Genomic DNA, 17203 nt, shown 5'->3' with positions numbered 1-17203 from the left:
TGTTGCTCATTTTTTGACACTTATAATAATGTCAGTGTGGTTCCACATACTTGTTAAGGGATATTTATAGTCAGAGTACATTGCTCTTAGCTTTAAAGAATCTGCATGTTACACCCCCCTTCTCTCGCTCTCTCACTAACACACACAGACCCACACACACCCGATAGGGATTCCTTTTCAGGGCCACCGAACACTGAAGGAATGTCATGGTGATTAGAGCAAGGCTTCCCTTCAGATAAAGAACTTTGACTCACAATGGTGTATTGTCTTCATGCTGCCTCATTGAAAGAGTCACAATCCACACATTTGCTTAATGTTCTTGTGTGGAAAAGGGGTTAAAGTTCACCCCTTTCCCAGGGAAAGGAACCTAAAATTTCACTCAGTTTATTTTGGTGTGTGTCAGAGAAATACCCTGGCATTTAACCTTATATGTGACCCTGAAAACTTTTTGCTTGGACCCTTAAGACAGTTGTTGTCATGCTAAGATTTTGACAATGAGAGAAATCTGCATTTTTATTCAGTACAAATTAAAGCACCCTTGAAAACATTTACAAATTTTGAGTTTGCTGCTCATCTGTTGGTAGCTAGTTTGGGTTTTGTTGTCAGTGTCTAGGACCCAGTTCATGAAAGAGATGTGAATCATATCACACTCAATATACAGAAAAAAATTATGTTAGCAATACATCTCGGGGTGAATTGTGACACTTCCTCCTCCTCTCTTTGGTTGGATAAGTAGCATTTTCTCTCCTAAAGGAGTTTTGTTGTGAATCATTTTTCATGTTGGGTTGCTGTGTGACAAAATTCCTGTGCTGGAGTAATTGTAAATCTTTGGAATGGGTGAGGCAAACTACCCTGTTGTAGGGTCTATGTGAACACTGTATGCAAAGATGTGAGTGTGTTTGAGGCCCTTACCAGTTCACCAGTCTAACCCTCTGTAATGGTGTCTTGCAAGCCCTGCTATCCAGACAGTGCCAGTACCTGGATTTTGAGTAGGGTGTTGAGGTCTCATTTGTGTATCCTGTGCACAAATCCCTCCTGATTTGCTTTCCATTTTTAACACTAGTTTTGTAATACAAAGTTGTATACCATAGTAGGCTACACTCACCGCAACACAACCTCTGTCCTGAGGCAGGACAAAGGCAATTCTCTAGTACACTCGAACACAGTCAATAGTTGCTTTTTGTACTACAGGTCATATGGCATACTACTACGGAGTGAGATTTCACTGGAAGATAGGCACTACTCTGCTGATGTCATCCAGGCAACTCTCAGATGAATTGATGAATAGCAGATTGCCTGAGAGCATTACGCAGAGTGAGAAGAGCAACCACTGCCAACATACCCTCCCCTATTCCTGATGGAACAAAGCCAGTTCATTCCCCTGGTCATCCTTGTCTGATAACACAGCTGTAACGCTTGGCATGTTCTCAAGATGAGCGCCTTAGACACTGAGATACTCAGAAGCTGTGTTTCCTTTTTCTATTTTCAACTCTTGTAAGAGCATACCTCCTGTCCACAGACAGGTAGTTATGAGCAAAGTTCTAATGAGACCACTATTTGATCACAGCAGGGTAGCCAATATAAAACCATTCCAATCATCCATTTCAGAGGATATTCACTACATGCACTCATTTTTAAAAAGGTTTGAACTAGCCATTGCCTCTGGAGACAAGCGCAGCATGGAGATTCTTATGTCTAAAGAAAAACTTGCTGGAAAGAAGTGTCATTGGCAAGGAGTATTAATAGATGTGTGGGAATGTCTGTGTCTCTTGTATGTGCTTTCTCATATCAAGTGTTTCAGCAGAGGTCACATGGTGTTATTAGGCCAAATAGTGACTTTAAGCAATACACAGGCTTGTTATTTTTTATGGCAAACATATTACAATGACAGAAAATAAAAATGATCCATCAAATCAAGCTGTGTGATATCTGTACAAAATGAAAATTACTGGGAAATGTAATACATACACAATAAACTGATAATAATATTATACCAGTTATACCATTGTAACAAACCAAATGCATTCTGAGCAAAAAAAAAAAACACAAAATTTTATTTTCATTATTAAGCCTATAAGTCGAGCAAATCATAACTTAGTCAAAGCACTGTAGTTTCCCACAAAGTTAACTGTTACAGTACACAGTCATCATCGCAAGGCTGCTCACAATTTCATTGTTTCCAAATAGACTGAACATCCAAGCTTGCTCTCAGTAAGATTTCCTCCACTTAACTGAGGATTTGTGTGCAGTATCTCTAGTTTTGTTTTATTTCTGAACATTGAAATCATCAATCAGAAAAAACACAATAATAAACAGAAGACTCACAAGATATTTTTTTAAATCAGTTGTGTGTCATTATGTCATTAACAAGGCTGTTTTTGTCAAGCAGTATTTTCTTTTTCTCCGTCCCCTTAAAATAAAATCTTTGTCTACTAGGAAAAGCTCCTTGTGTCATTGACTGTAGGAAGGCAGTCAGGTTCTTCTCTAAGAGGAAATAGTTCAGAGCTATCAATTGTGCATTTAAGTGCTTGATACATATAATAAAACATCAAATTGTAAGTGTAGGCACTGTAAGCACTTATTGTTTATGTGTTTGATAGCATTGCCAAGTAATAGAAGCATTTAGGACAGGTAATTAAAGTGCAAAATGGCACCATCTGGTGAACACATAACACCACTACACTGCAGAGAGGTCACGTGCAGGTTTTTCCCAAGCAGCTGCATTTCCTTGTATTGCCTACTTCTGAAAAACTATGTACTCTAAAAATAAAACTAGCTGGCAACTTTGTTTTGAAGATACAGGGATTGCAAAAAAACAGGGCTGGGTGGAGAGTTTGCTCATGAAGACTGGTGAACTTCAAAAGATGGATGAGCTCTGTGCTGTGCTACTGTAAAATCAGCAAGACCTGAGACTGAAAGGCATGTCTTGGCCGTGCCCCATACCAAACAGTAGCATCCACCAGACACTAGTCTGATTATTGCATTTGCATTAAAAAAACACTTTATATCTCGACACTTGCATTTGTCCAATATGCTGTTATTTTATGATGTGTGTTTCTGATAGTCTGATAAAGTCAGTGGCCTTGTGGGGTGTGGAACTGTTCTGTTGTCAGTGGCAACACAACTGTTAAGACAGACTATGTAACTGTGTGTGAGTGGATTACAGAGTAAGAATATGAAGAAGACAGGTCAGAGGGGACCCGCCAATTGGCACACACATGCACTTGCAGGAATTTCAGGTGATTGACACACGACCAGGGTAGGAATTTTGGATTGATGAGGTTCCACGTGTATGTACTTGTGTGTGTGTGTGTTTATCTGTATTTATGGTCATGCTTTGCTGAGGTATGATCCTGGCACCAGTCCCGCCTGCCCGTTCCTCTCCACCCTCCACCAGCCATCCTCACACTGCTGCGTCACCTTGACAACATCCCCCGTTGCGATGGACAGCTCATCTTGAGTCTGCAGACAGCAGAGGGTGGAGTAAGCATGGCTGCAGTCTGTATTGCTCACACAGGGTGTGTATGTGTGTCTGACTCACACACAGAGTCATCTACTGCTTAAAACTGTGCAGCCACTGTGTGTGAGACCACACCTACCGAGTTGCTCGTTGGGTAAAAACAGTGGTGCTTCAAATTTTTCTGAAAGTCCTTAAAAATCACTTTGATTTAAAAAAAAAAAAAAAAAACATGGAGGGAGTCTTAACCGTGGGCTCCTAGGATTAAAGTGTTGATGTGGGCAGGGCAGTCAGGGACTAGTGAGCCAAGGACTGGTGCTGCTGGTGGCTGTGGCTGTGGATGTGGGGTGGGGTGGAGTGTTGCAGCCATGCTAGATGGTGGGGGGAGTTTGGGGTCAGCGTCTGATTGAGACGAGATGGCTATATTGTTTGGTTGATACTGCAGGGCCTGAGGTTACGAAATGTTAGTGTGTTGCTATACAAACAGCATTAAAATGAATGGGGGAGTAAATAAAATCTACAGCTCCAACAATTCAGTTGTAGAAAGGCACTGGTATTGTTCACAGCACAAATGACTTGAAGTTTTAACAGTAAAATTTTCACTAAAAAGTATTTGAGGGAAAACTTTGCACTGATGTAAATACATATTTGTGTTGTTTTGTTTACAACAACAACAGCATGCATTTTTGCAACCATGATCACAATGTGTTGCTTTTCATCGTCAGAGCTGATATATAAAATCTCTTCAAAATAATGGTGAAATGGCTGAGATATTTGATGTTGAATTTCACCAGTATGAATGTAAATGTGGTTCAAATAGTTAAACAACAGCACCCCAACTGTTGTGCTATAACATATATTTTTTAGCAAGCATTTTCAACAGCTTGCATTCCATTTTCATGCACATCAATGAAATGTGGCCTGCAAAGGAGAAGGCTACTTGGTGGGCCTGGAGCTATCACTTCATGATATGCAAGTAAAAATAAAAATGTTAACATATCATTGACATGCACTAACATGAATAAAAAATCATGTAAATACTAGTAAATACTAATCATGGACATGAACATGCATTGGCAACTACACATTACATTGATATGCACAATATTTGTACTTTCATTTGATGACAGACAGGGCAAAACATACAAACAAAGGAAAACAAGTTCATCAAAACAGTAATGATTCAATACAAAATTAAAAAAGCTTTGTAGCTGTAATTAGTATTCCTAACTGGTAATCCTGCCATTGAAAAGTCACCTGTGAAAACTGTGACCCACCTGAGCCACATAGTCATAGAGTGCTATGTATTCATCCTCCTTTGTCACCTCATGTTTCGGTGCCTCCTGCTGACAGCCAGGTATGGATGCATATACTCCATCTGACTTTTCCTCCGGGGCTTAAAAAGCGTAGTCAGTAAAGAAAACCACTTTAGGTGTCGGATTGAACCGATGCAATCAACACAACCAGCCAACATAACCAAGCACGCTCTTTTACTGAGCCTAAAAGTCAGACTGCCATCTGTGTGTTAGGCGGCTTTAACAATGTCTCTCAACAGAGTACAGCCACTGCATTTGATGTTACAGTAATACAGTTATGCTTAATGTCTAAACGGTAAGATCAAGTCAGAATGCTAAGAACTTGTGACTAATTTCCATCTATCGCCCTCTAGGGGCTGATATATGAAAATACTTTCCACTTAGCATCCTCACTGAGATCATTTTAAAAGGCTTCCCCTTCAACTTTCCTCAGACAATGACAGTGCCTACTGTGTCGTTCTACATACAATTTCTGCTAGTAAGGGAACATTTTGCTTTAACTTCAGTCCAAGGTTCAGATTCTGGCCTGTCCATACCTTTGTTACGGTGAACATTAAACTCACTGCATTCCAGGCTATTTCAATACTAACCACAAGGTGCTGTGGCAGGCTGCGAACAATCATTGGTGGTCATCTTCGAGCTAGTGGTACAGCTCCCATGCAGTAGATTAGAAAACCTAAAAATGGGAGCCAACAGTAAGATGTGAGTAACTATAAAAAATGATAAAACTGAAATATGTGCAAGTGACTGAATGAATTCGTATAAAGAAAATCATGTGACATGGTATACATCTTTGAACATGGTATAATCTTCTGTGTAAAACATGTAAGGAACAATTAACTGAAATATATTTGTGTATTTGTGCTACCACACTCAAATACAGGGTAGTGTGGTTCTCGTTAAATGTTATGAATCAAATTGAAAATCCTCTGCAGCATGTAACCCACTTCCCCATCCCCACCACAGACACACCTACACCAGCAAGAAACCACAATTTTTTTTTCATCTAAATACTAAATAAGTCTCTCTTTTCAAACCACATTTCAATTTATCCTTTTCCCTCTGACATCTCTCTCTGCACGTCATATCTACCCACTTACATTTTCCCAATCTGGCAACCTTGTTCCTGAGGACTCCCGTCAGTATATTATTAAGTGAGTGACTCTGACCTTTTAATCATGGCACCTCCTACTCCGAACCGTACACTGCCGTTGCTGTCTGGAGGGTGATCCCTCTCATAGTAACTCTCAAAGACAATGGGAGCTGGGGATACAAGGATGCAGTTTATCGACCATGAGACTGGAACAGATTATCATTATTGTCATTATTGATATTTTAATAAATTCATATTACTGTATGAAATTATGTGCAATATTAAGATGGCTAAAATGGCAATAAAATAAGAACTTAAATAGCAAAACATCAACTTTCAATTATTTTTTGATTATTAGTGATAATCAGTTATTATTAACTGTGATCAATGATTATAGTCAACTTTGCCCATTATAATAGTGCCCTAATTCAATGTAACCTCAATATGCTTTAATGCATATAATTTTTTTCCAATTTCTTACTCAACCCTTTTCTCATTTCAGTGAAATGGTTTGTTTCAAAAATCAAAGCAACCTTTATTTAAATGTTTTGCCCAAAGTTAAGAAATCAGTAAAAGGTTGTATAAGAAATCTATCAAAATCCTGCCTGCAAGCATATACAGATTACATTGAATTTGGATTTGGCTTACCTGGTCGATTTGATCCGGTCTTCTTAAGATCAATAAAGTAGTTCATATCATTAGTGATGTCACATTGTTCGAGACTATGTCTCACCTCCTCATATAACTGCAAACAGACAGTAGTTAGACCTCACACAGTGTATTGCATCATATAATACTGTTGTTTGACTGGTTTTCTTAAAAAAAAAAAAAACCTAATGTACCAAAGACAAGTAAGGGGATTTTTTTATTAATAATATCAGTAATTATAGGAAATATGGTAAAGCTCAAAGAGGTAGAGCTACCAAGCTGTTTTTCATGTTCTGGAGAGTAAGCCTGAACATATTTTTTTGAACAGACAGATTTTAGCTCACTTCAGACAAGTGTCAAGCCAGCCTTAGTCAGCTAGCCTTTACAATGCCTGGTAACAATGAGCTAAACTGAGGTATGTATGACAGCCTGGCCATAATTGCAGCTAGGTGCATTGACTATTACTCTGTTATGCCGTATGTACTGAGAAAGATCTACCATCAATCAAGGGTGCAAGTGAATCACCTGTGACCTTTGGATCACTCTGACTTTGTACATGCATTACGTGAAGGAGAGGCTTCACCTGTCCCCTAGAAACTGAATGTTGTTAATTGATAGTTGTGTCTTTGTCTTTGTCTTCAGGCCAGTTCAAACCTACCAATAGCAGATCACCAACTCCATCAAAATCTGTTAACTACTAATTGTGTAACTGTTTGTCATTTTAATTACCTGTGTGTGAAGCCAGCTATTGTTTAATTGACCACACCTGCCTAATCAGAAGCACATTAAATACAGTTGTGTGGGTGCTGTTAAGACACTCTTGTAAGCAGCTTGCAGTCCTTGTGTCCAAGGCTGGGTTTCTTTGCTTGCGCTTTAAAATAAATTATTTCTGTTTTTTTTTTTTTTTAATAGGTTTATTTTGTTTTGTGAAAAGCATGGCCTTGCTTCCTCACACATTATCACATCAGTGTATGTGTATCAGTGTATATGCCCATGGATGCTGTTATCAGGCCTGGCACAAAGTTGATAAGAGACTTTACCACTGGAGATGGATCTATGAGGTAAAGGTGTTGTGCAAATTGTAGCTCAGTATTAAAAACCTGCACTGTACTGACCTCGTCGTCTCGGACACACTGCAAGGAGAAGTGGTTGCAGTGCACCCACATGGTGTTCCTCAGAACACTGATGCGGTCTTCCTCCTGCTGCTGAAAGACCTAGAACATAGACCAGGTCAATTTATTAATACAACAGGTATGTGATAGGGCTTTCACACCAACAAGCAGTTTTCAGGGGGCTAAAAAAGATATAGCAGTGACCACACAACTTCCTTTCCCTCCAGTCACCAAATTCTCAGATTGGTTTGTTTTCTGTCTGTAGCATAGCTTAGTTTGGCAATTTCTGCTCTGCTAGGTAGATGCACCAAACCTGGGAACCCACTCCAAAAACACTCAAGCTGAAGTAATACTGGTGAGGCTACACAATGTGAAAGTCACAGCTAGCATAAAAGGAATTACTGTAAGCAAACTTTAGCTGGGGAGCTGAGGGGTTGCTAACGGTGTGATTCAGTCTACCTCACACGTGCTCTCATGTGTGCTCTCCCAGTCCTGGCGAATCTTGTCCAGCTGGTCGATGTTGGCCATGTATTGCTTCTCTACAGAAAAGAAAAAGCTCCCGATTAAATCTTTCACCATCACCTTTCATCTCTCCCTGCTGAGCTAATGCTTACGTTGCTCTTATACAGATATATCTTCATATACAGTACCCATATTTTTTTTGCACCATGAACTGAGTAGAAACAAGAAACACAGCATCATTTTTCTGCCTAAAAAAGCTGTTGAATGTTATGTTTAAATCAACAGCACTGCTCAGAGAAAATTCAGACATTGACAAAAATTAAATTTTAATCCAGAAGATGAGGGTCACATTTATTCACACCTTTAAATAATCTTTCAAAGCAAATCCGATAACTGATATCTACAACAACATTTTCTTACTGGAAGATCAATGGAAGCTTCTAGAGCTATACAGAGGTATCCAAAGGCCCCCTGTTTCCCTGAAGTATAAAAGGTATTACTCCACAGACGAAGATCATCAGCAGCATGCGTTATCAGGTCAGAGAGCTCTCTGAAATGATCCCTGACCTCCACAAATTGGGAAATGTCTATAAAGAAATTCACAAAAAGTTGAATGCACTACTTTCCACCGTTAGTGTCTTTTAAGAAATTTAATGTTAATGTTACTGGTGCAGTGGGAAACCTGCCAGGAAGACAATGCATGTCTGTCTTGCCACCATGCCCTGTGAGAGAAGTGATTCAGCTGGCAATTGTAATCCAAAGACAATTGGGGATCTTCTAAACAAACTGCCGATGCAAAATGTCAAAAGAACCATTCAAAGTTACAAAGTTAAGGTTTTGGGTCAGTGCATCAACATATGATTGGCATAAGAAGCTGATTCCTATGTTGACAAAGAACCTACGGTGAAAATCTGGTGAAATCTGGTGGGAGTTTATCATGTTTTGGAGCGGTTTTGCATCTGAGGGTCCAGGAGCTCTTTATTAACAAGTAGGGAATTTTGAACAAACACACACATATTTTGGTCAAAAACCTGGGTACATCTGCCAAGAATCTCAATTTAGCCAAAATGGACATTTCAGGGTGACAATGATCCCAAGTAGTTATCCAAATTTACAAAGAAATGGGCATTGGGCACAAAATAAATGGTCTCAATTGATCATCTTGATTATCAGAACTCAGACCAAATGAGTATTTGTGCTTCAAACTCAAGCAGGTAGGTTCACCAATGAAAGCCAAAAGAAAAGACCTAGAGCAATTCTGCAGGGGGGAATGTTAACAGAAACACATAAAACATTACAGGAATTGTCTTATCAGTCTGCCAGAGGAGGATTCATAAAATACTATTTACAAGGATGTGAATAAATATGACCCTCCATGTTACTTGAAATAAAGTCTGTTATCAGAGAACAGTATAATTTTTCTTTGTGCAATGTTGTAAAAATGAATGAATAACTTCTAAACACATTTATAAACAGAAAATGCTCCAATATGTATGATTTTTTTTTTTGGCATGTGTTTGTTCCTATTTAGTCAATGTTATAAATATGGAGGCCACTGAGCTCTTAACATTTTCTTTGGGAAAAAAAAATTCTTTCTTTGGAAAGAAAATGTAAAGTAAAACATTTTAGGAGAAATGTTCTATTTAACCAAATTCACCGCAAAAGAGGGCGTTAACCCTGCAGTAAGTTCCGTCTGGTAAACCAGAGCCAAACGCACACGTGCACTCCTCTTTGAAATGCAAGGTTTAAAAGAGGTGATGCACGTTGCCTGCAGCCGACGAGCAGCATGAACTTCAAGCAAAAGCGCCTTCTTCCTTTTCTCAAGTTTCAGCATGTGCTTATTTTCATAATGTGTTCTTACGAATGATCTGCCATTGGCATTGCCTTCCCAAGAAGTAGTTACAAAATATTTCCAAAACCTGGCTGAAAAAAAGAAACATAATGGGGAAAAACACCGAACACTCAGTGTGCAATTAACCGATTACTTAAAGCTTCACTGGAAATAACTTCGAGTTCTACAGGAAGTTGAGTTCTTGAAGTGTTGGCACACTCACCAGCCTCGTTGACCACTTCTCTGCACTGCCTGGCCTTATTCTGCACCTAGCACAGGAAAGGGAGGACACTCATCACCAAGACGGCCAGTGACAATTCTTCAACGGGAGAGCAAAGATCACTCAGTTATCCTTTTGGAAGTAATGACAGGACATAATAGGCACGTAGCTGGAGGTGGAGGACTGTCACTCCTTCTTCAGTATTCATTCTGTGGCCCTTCTCCTAGTACCATATAATTCCATTTTACACACACACACACACACACACACACACACACACCTGTTTATTGTCATGATTTCAGTTGCAGGAAGTGGCAGTTTTGGTAGTACACAGTACACACCCAGTGTAGTATATATCTACAGTGTGTGCTCATTGGTAATGCTGGGATGAAGCCCTGTTCAATCTTCAACACTAACACACACCAAGACTGATTAACCTCTGCGTTTCCTTGATCTAAGATCTAAGAGAGCCGTTGTTACTCTCAAAACAGGAATCTTCAAAATTGTATTGGCAACATAAAGGGGCTTTAATCTAGATGGATCTATTCATTATGAGATGACCTGACATCAGAAATATGAGGCAAAGCTTGCAGAGAAGAACTCTTCCCTGGGGCCTCTCCATGTATGATGGTTTAATGCCTCAATTAATGCATTCATTTTTTGTAACAGGGTCTGAGGCAAACAGTGGCTTTAAAAACAGGGTAAATTTGCTTGCCTGCATGCTGACTTGATTCACTGATTAATGGAGTAGACTGGCAGAATGGAGTGTGTGAATGTCTGAGCACTCAGTTACTGAAACTCAGTTGCTGAAACTAAACGCCTTATTCTAGAAAAGGAAGTGTTATCAGCCAGACCAAAGTATAATGAGTCGACCCTGCTGTTTGAGTACAAAATCATAAAATAACATTGATTTTGACATATTTTAGCACAGACCAGGCGGCCATGTTCAGGAAGCCTTGCCCAGCACTAAGTAAACCATGCCACTGCGGATACTCAAAGCTGTTGGCCTACACTATGATGAAGGTGGCAATCACCGTATGGTTCACAGTATGGTTCATGCATAGTCAGCTCGGCTTTGTCCACTTTACCTTCTCAGACTGCTTGGGTGTGACGTTGGCCATGGTGTTCAGCCTCTCCACGGCCTGCTCTGCCTCATCAGCCTCTTTGCATCTCTGCTCATAGGACCGTTTAGACTAGGGAAATAATTATACACAAAAAAATATTATACACAGAAAATACACATTTTAATGTGTATACACACACACACACACACACACACACACACATACATGTATGTATACATAAAATGTTATTGTATTTTATGTATATTTTATATGCTTATTTATTTGTTTGAGCTGCATGCTTATGTATGAAAAGTGCCATATAAATGAAGTTCTTCTTCTTCTTCTTCTTCTTTTTCTAATTATTATTATTAAGGGACTGCAGTCACCCTCCAGAATGACCCAACATTTGTCTTTTCTGGGCAAAGAGCTGCTGCACCGTTGAGCATATTTCTGCACACTACTCCTGTGGAGCATGTGACAGGGCACTGCACTTGTTCTACAGGAAACTGCAGTAAGATAGGAGGCAGGAACAATTCGCAGTTGAGCAAGCTGCATGGGCCCTAAGACATAAATAAAAGCAAAAGCAGTGAAGCAAGACTTCCTGCGATGTCACTTCCACGAAGCTGCACAGAATTTATTGCCCTTGAACTTCATGCAAATTTTAACACTTTGATTTGTGACACGCGCGTTGTGCAGGTACTGATATTGTCAACATGAAGCTTAGCGTGCCAATATTAAAATCTGAAGCCATGGTGCACACTCCAGGGCAGCTTAGTAAAAGACATTTTTCCATGATCAATGTTCTGCTATGGCTGTTTGTGGTTAAAACCATGTTACACACATTTCAAGTTCATCTGTGGGGTGTAACACTGTAGGTGAACATTTGACTGGTTCCTTTTGGTGCATGACTGTAACCACAAAACACTGTGCATGGTTAAAGGACATAAATATTTGTGTGGTTTGTGTGTGCCTGCGTCTGTGTGTGTTTTTACATTTACATCTACATTTACTCATTTAGCAGACGCTTTTATCCAAAGCGACGTACAAAAGTGCATATAATGGGCAAACAACAGGCACAAGGGCAAGATGTGTACAGGTCATACAAAGCAGATAGTGCTGTGTATGTGTGCATGTGCATGTGCGTGTGTGTCTGTGTGTGTGTGCGTGTGACTGTGTGTGTGTGCATGTCTAAAATAATACTTCCCCTTGTCTTCTTCTTAGCAAAGACACACATTTCTCACTTTTGACGTAATCGATTTTACACTCCCAAGATAAATTAGGACATGCCTCAGCCACAATAAAAATGCCTCACCTCCATTGTCTTCTTGTATAATGACACTTTCAACTTTTGAACTTTTTCAATGACTCCTTCAAACTGTTAAAGAACAAGAAAGAGTGGATAATAGACAGCAAAACAGTGCATTGCGAATAAATGCACAGCCTTTTCAGAAGCACTTCAGTAAAACTTAATCCCTTCTCTTCTTAATGTGCAGCAACATTATCATAGACTGATGCCGCATAAAGGAGCTTTGTCTCAGCTATTAAGTAAAAGTTAATTAAGTTAAAGGTACTGGATAAAAGGTAATGAATATCTTTTTCACTTCTGGACATAGCAGAAGTGCATGACATAGTGCACGACATGGGTCTACATACTCCTTTCATTTGGTCAAGGGATTTTAGGGTAATTCTATTTTCGGTCAGAGTAAACAAATTCAGACTCGAACCTTCTTCCTCTGTTCTTTCTGTCGCTCTCGGAACTGTTCCATCCTCTTCACTTCCTCCTTCAGCATTACAGACAGCTGGATGTGTAAATGCCCAATGTTCTCGATTTCTGGAAAAATATTCCACACTTAAGCTACATAACATTAGTTTGTTGGGAGGGCACACAATGAAGAGAGGGAAAGAAAACATTCAGTGTGGTGGAGGGTGGGGGAGTGGTACTCAACTTACGAGCTTTGAGCTGGTCGAACGATGCTCTCAAAGAACTGTTAACAGAAGAAGTGAAAATCATGTTAAGGACATGAAAGCAACCACATTTGATAATTACAACATAATCACACATTATTTTTATGTTCTAGATTGGATTAAAAAATGTCTTAGGGTACCTCCTTTTTACACCAGCCCCTGCTTAGAAGGTAAACTGTCTCATACCTACATATCAGAAAATTATATTTAATGCTTATACTCATAACCGCTTCCTTCATGTTCACCTAATGCAGAACTTTCCACGGGAGGAGCAGGGGTTACAAGATGGCATGAATCATCAATGCTACTGCCCACAAACACTGCCTCAATGTATTAGTCACTGTTAATATCCTGTTATTAAAAACAGGGCAACCCTGAATATCTGCTCCATGATGCAAATATGCATAGTCTACACCAACACTGACTTAAAAAGTACATTTTGAACTCATCTCTGCAATGACGTGTGATGTGTGTACATGTACTGTACTAAGACATGAATTTTCAATTTTGAAATTGTGTATGAATGTTGTTCCAATGTCTTTGGAAACAAAGACACAGTTGATCTCCTTTTTAAACCATACAACTAAAAGAGTATGTGTGTGTGTGTGTGTGTGTGTGCATTTATGACCCAACTGCTTGAAATAAGAAGGCACTCCCATTCTGGCCCACAACATGAACAGTGAACAGAAATGGTGCCAGAAAAATTGATGCAACACATTGCTATCATCAAGCATCATTCACATCTAACAGACTTACACACATTAGAGTATTTTAACACACGCATGCACAGTAAGAGAACAGCAGCTTACCTGATCTCAGTCTGACCTCCGGCCTTCCCAGCTATCGTCACCAGCTCCTTCCCATACCTCTCCTCCGCTTGAGCCCTGAGCAGGACAGACATAGAAACACACTGTTCCTATCTGTCGCCAGACACCAGACATCATAGAGCTCATATAACCAAAATTTGATTTTGGTAGCACCCTGTGGTTCTCACCTCATCTTCAGAAGATCCTCCAAGTCCCTGCACACACGTCGGCCATCTCTCATTTTCTGTGCCAGAGTCTCGTACCCAAGATGACTGGTGAAATCCCCCCCCTGCAGAGAGAGATGGCAGTGTGAGCTTTTAAACAACCAAACATCAGTTTTTACAGTCACCTTATATGTTACCCACAGTGGGACTTTCCCTGAAATTTGACCGATAGCCTTAGTGTTATTTACAGCCCTGAAACGCAAATAAAATGCAAAGTTGGAACAGTAATCTCAAGTGTCTCTACTGTCTCTACTCTCTACTCTCTACTGTCCTAAGAACAGCTGAAACACTCAGTCTCTGCAAAGACCTGTTATTGTTTGTTAATCATCAATCTGGAAATGATGTGGGGCAAAATTAACTTGCTTCCGTTACTGCCAGGTGCGTGCTTTATACAATATTAATGTTTGTTGAGCAATTGCAATGACCTCAGATGGGGTTTAATCCTCAAATATAGAATCAATGTTCTAGCACTGGAACAGCTGTTCCCAGATAAGTGAGATTGGGAACAACCATTTCAGTTTTTAATAAACTTCAAAGTATCAGTGATATACATTGAAACCTTAAATTGTTTATAAGATCATTGCAATTGACTAATTATCTTTAAAATGTCTGAGACAGCCTTTGGGTTGCCTGTAGAACATCTGCATTTTATGGATTGGGTGCCATGTTGCCAGTCATGTGACCTGAGAATTGATACAGAGTGTGTTACTCAAAATGCTATGAAATGAAGGTGGGGCTTTTGCTTTGACAGGGGCAGGTTGAAGCAGGACCAGTTTCATAAGACCACGCCCAGACCTGCAGCAGGGAGAGGTACAGCCACACCTCCTGATGCCGCCTGTCTGATGCCTGTGAGATCATCCTGAGGCTGCTCAAGAGATTACTACAATGCCAAAGAGTATTGTTTTAGAACAGCTGGAAGTTACAAAATTTTCATTGTTGGAATTTAGATTCTGTCAGTTATTAACATATGTGAATAACTATCTTCTGACAAAATTTTCACTCTCTTTCTCTATCATTTTGTCTGCCTCTCTGTCTGTATAGGTGATGTATATAATATGTATACAGTTCCATGTGAAAAGCTAAATGGAGGATTAATGTGCTGTGCCTTCAAAGAAATTCAGTTCTGAATGCTTCATTGTCAAAATAAAAAGGTCAGATAGTGAGGTGTCACCTCACATAAACCATTAACAGGAAGCCCATGTCAATGATCGAGAAACGAGGTGGATGATCACCACTGCACTGCTGAAACAGTATTTAAAGAACGCTGTGACCACAGCCACAATGGATGCTCTGCTATGAAAAAAAAACCCAGCTGAGCAAAATAAGCTCCATCCATTGCAGTAACAGTTTAACACTAGACCAAGGGTGTAGCAGAGGAAATGGACAATGTTTTGAACATATCTTGGTCCTCCTCTTCCACCTTTACAATATACATGAGAAGATTTTGGTGCATATATTTTAATTAAAATTAAACTGTGTGTTTAAAACCACTAAAATGTGAATCATATACTTATTGGCATCTGTGTCATTTTTACATTGAACTACTCTGATATTTCATTGCATTTCCGTTACGATAGTTAAATTTTCTCTGGTAGAAACACAGGACTTCAAAACATGTGGTGATGCATGAATATCAGATACCGAGTCCTCTTCATGAACAGAAGCAATGCTTTAGCATACACTATTACAATGTGTACCAATAATGTGTTTGGCTTACATCTGCATATGGTTTAACAAGCTTGATTTTTTCAGTCTAGTGGTCTGTTCATTTATGTATATTAATGCTGTTCTAAATGATGCACTAAACAATGTCAGATGTCTGCCTAATGTGCACAGTACAGACTTTAACAAAAGAGTTCAGCACATTTCACATTATAAAGTTATAATGTTGTTTACAACATACTTTTTATTTCTAAATGGAAACCAAGCTTTGCACATACTCTGTGAGGTTGCTTTCTAGTAATCGCAGATGCACGCGTGGTATTTGAAAAAGTAAGTATAAGTATTTTGAATATGTATAAAAGCAGTGCAATATAGATGTGTAACTTTTTTTCCACATTCAGATGGATGATGCTGGAAACACTTGATACATTGCCTTTAAGAGGAAAAAGATAATCTCCTGCGTGGATTTTTAGTACTGCGTGGAGACATTTCACAAAATATAAACAATGTATATGTAACTGCAAGAACACATCAAAAGAACCTGGTTATGTACCCCATTACAGATAGATCTCCACAGCTGTCAAAGTTATTACATTGCACGGGGTACCATAGATAGACGAGCGGAGTACGACCGGACAAGCGTCGGTTTCTGTAACTTACCCAGAAAGCATCTTTGAAGTGCAAAGATGTCATCTTAGCTAGCTGCCCCTGTTCTGGACTGACACACAAACTTCTTTTCTCTAATACTTTGGGGGTTGGAAACAAAGTCCAGTCTTTAACATAAATCAGCGTAACAGGTAACGGAAGAAAAAACGAAACACGCAGAGAAACCCCTCACTTCTCACACCCCGGAACGAAGGGTTACCTCAAATGAGGAAGCACTGGCAGATGATGTCATTGACCACAGCCAGCCTGCTTTCTGTGATAACAACATTTGGCTTGTGTAGCTATTAGAGTGGGGAATTGGCGGAGACCTCTAGAATATTATGTCTTTGAAGGAAATGCATGGTTTCATGGGCCCTGAGGCATGCCTCATTCGTTAGGAGAAATTCTTTCGACGTGTCTAGAACTGTACAAATCAAACATCCCAAGTTAGAAAATAACTATGTGGCAAAGCCAATGCTTGCTGAGACGCTTTTGTTAAGGTTACTGCCCCCACCCCTTCCAAATAGAATGCAGTAGTTGTGAACTGATTTGAATGTGCTAGAATGTGGAATGTAGGTTTGTAACACTTTAAAAGATGGTTAATAATAGGTAATTTGTAATAGATAACACATCAGTGCAAGTACACAGTACTGTGAAATTAGAAAGCACTTTACCACAACCTTAACTCTTTCTGCTCA

The 17203-nt window shown here is 39.5% G+C and overlaps 1 protein-coding gene across 1 annotated transcript; it reads right to left on the bottom strand.

The window, feature by feature from the left end:
* Positions 1-3085: 3085 nt before the first annotated feature.
* LOC118782370 (proline-serine-threonine phosphatase-interacting protein 1-like) lies at positions 3086-16656 on the bottom strand. Its single transcript, XM_036535693.1, has 15 exons — positions 16521-16656; positions 14163-14263; positions 13978-14052; positions 13154-13188; positions 12928-13034; positions 12516-12578; positions 11228-11332; positions 10143-10188; positions 8086-8165; positions 7630-7728; positions 6515-6611; positions 5943-6036; positions 5364-5449; positions 4735-4853; positions 3086-3462 (listed from the first exon to the last, which is right to left on the bottom strand). Exons 1-15 carry the CDS (start codon positions 16551-16553, stop codon positions 3331-3333), a joined length of 1272 nt encoding a protein of 423 aa, XP_036391586.1. The 5' UTR covers positions 16554-16656; the 3' UTR covers positions 3086-3330.
* Positions 16657-17203: the final 547 nt, after the last annotated feature.

Source organism: Megalops cyprinoides, chromosome 8, assembly GCF_013368585.1.
Source record: "Megalops cyprinoides isolate fMegCyp1 chromosome 8, fMegCyp1.pri, whole genome shotgun sequence".
NCBI lineage: Eukaryota > Metazoa > Chordata > Actinopteri > Elopiformes > Megalopidae > Megalops > Megalops cyprinoides.
The sequence above is the reverse complement of the archived record's forward strand: the minus strand, read 5'-3'. Positions and strand labels throughout refer to the sequence as shown.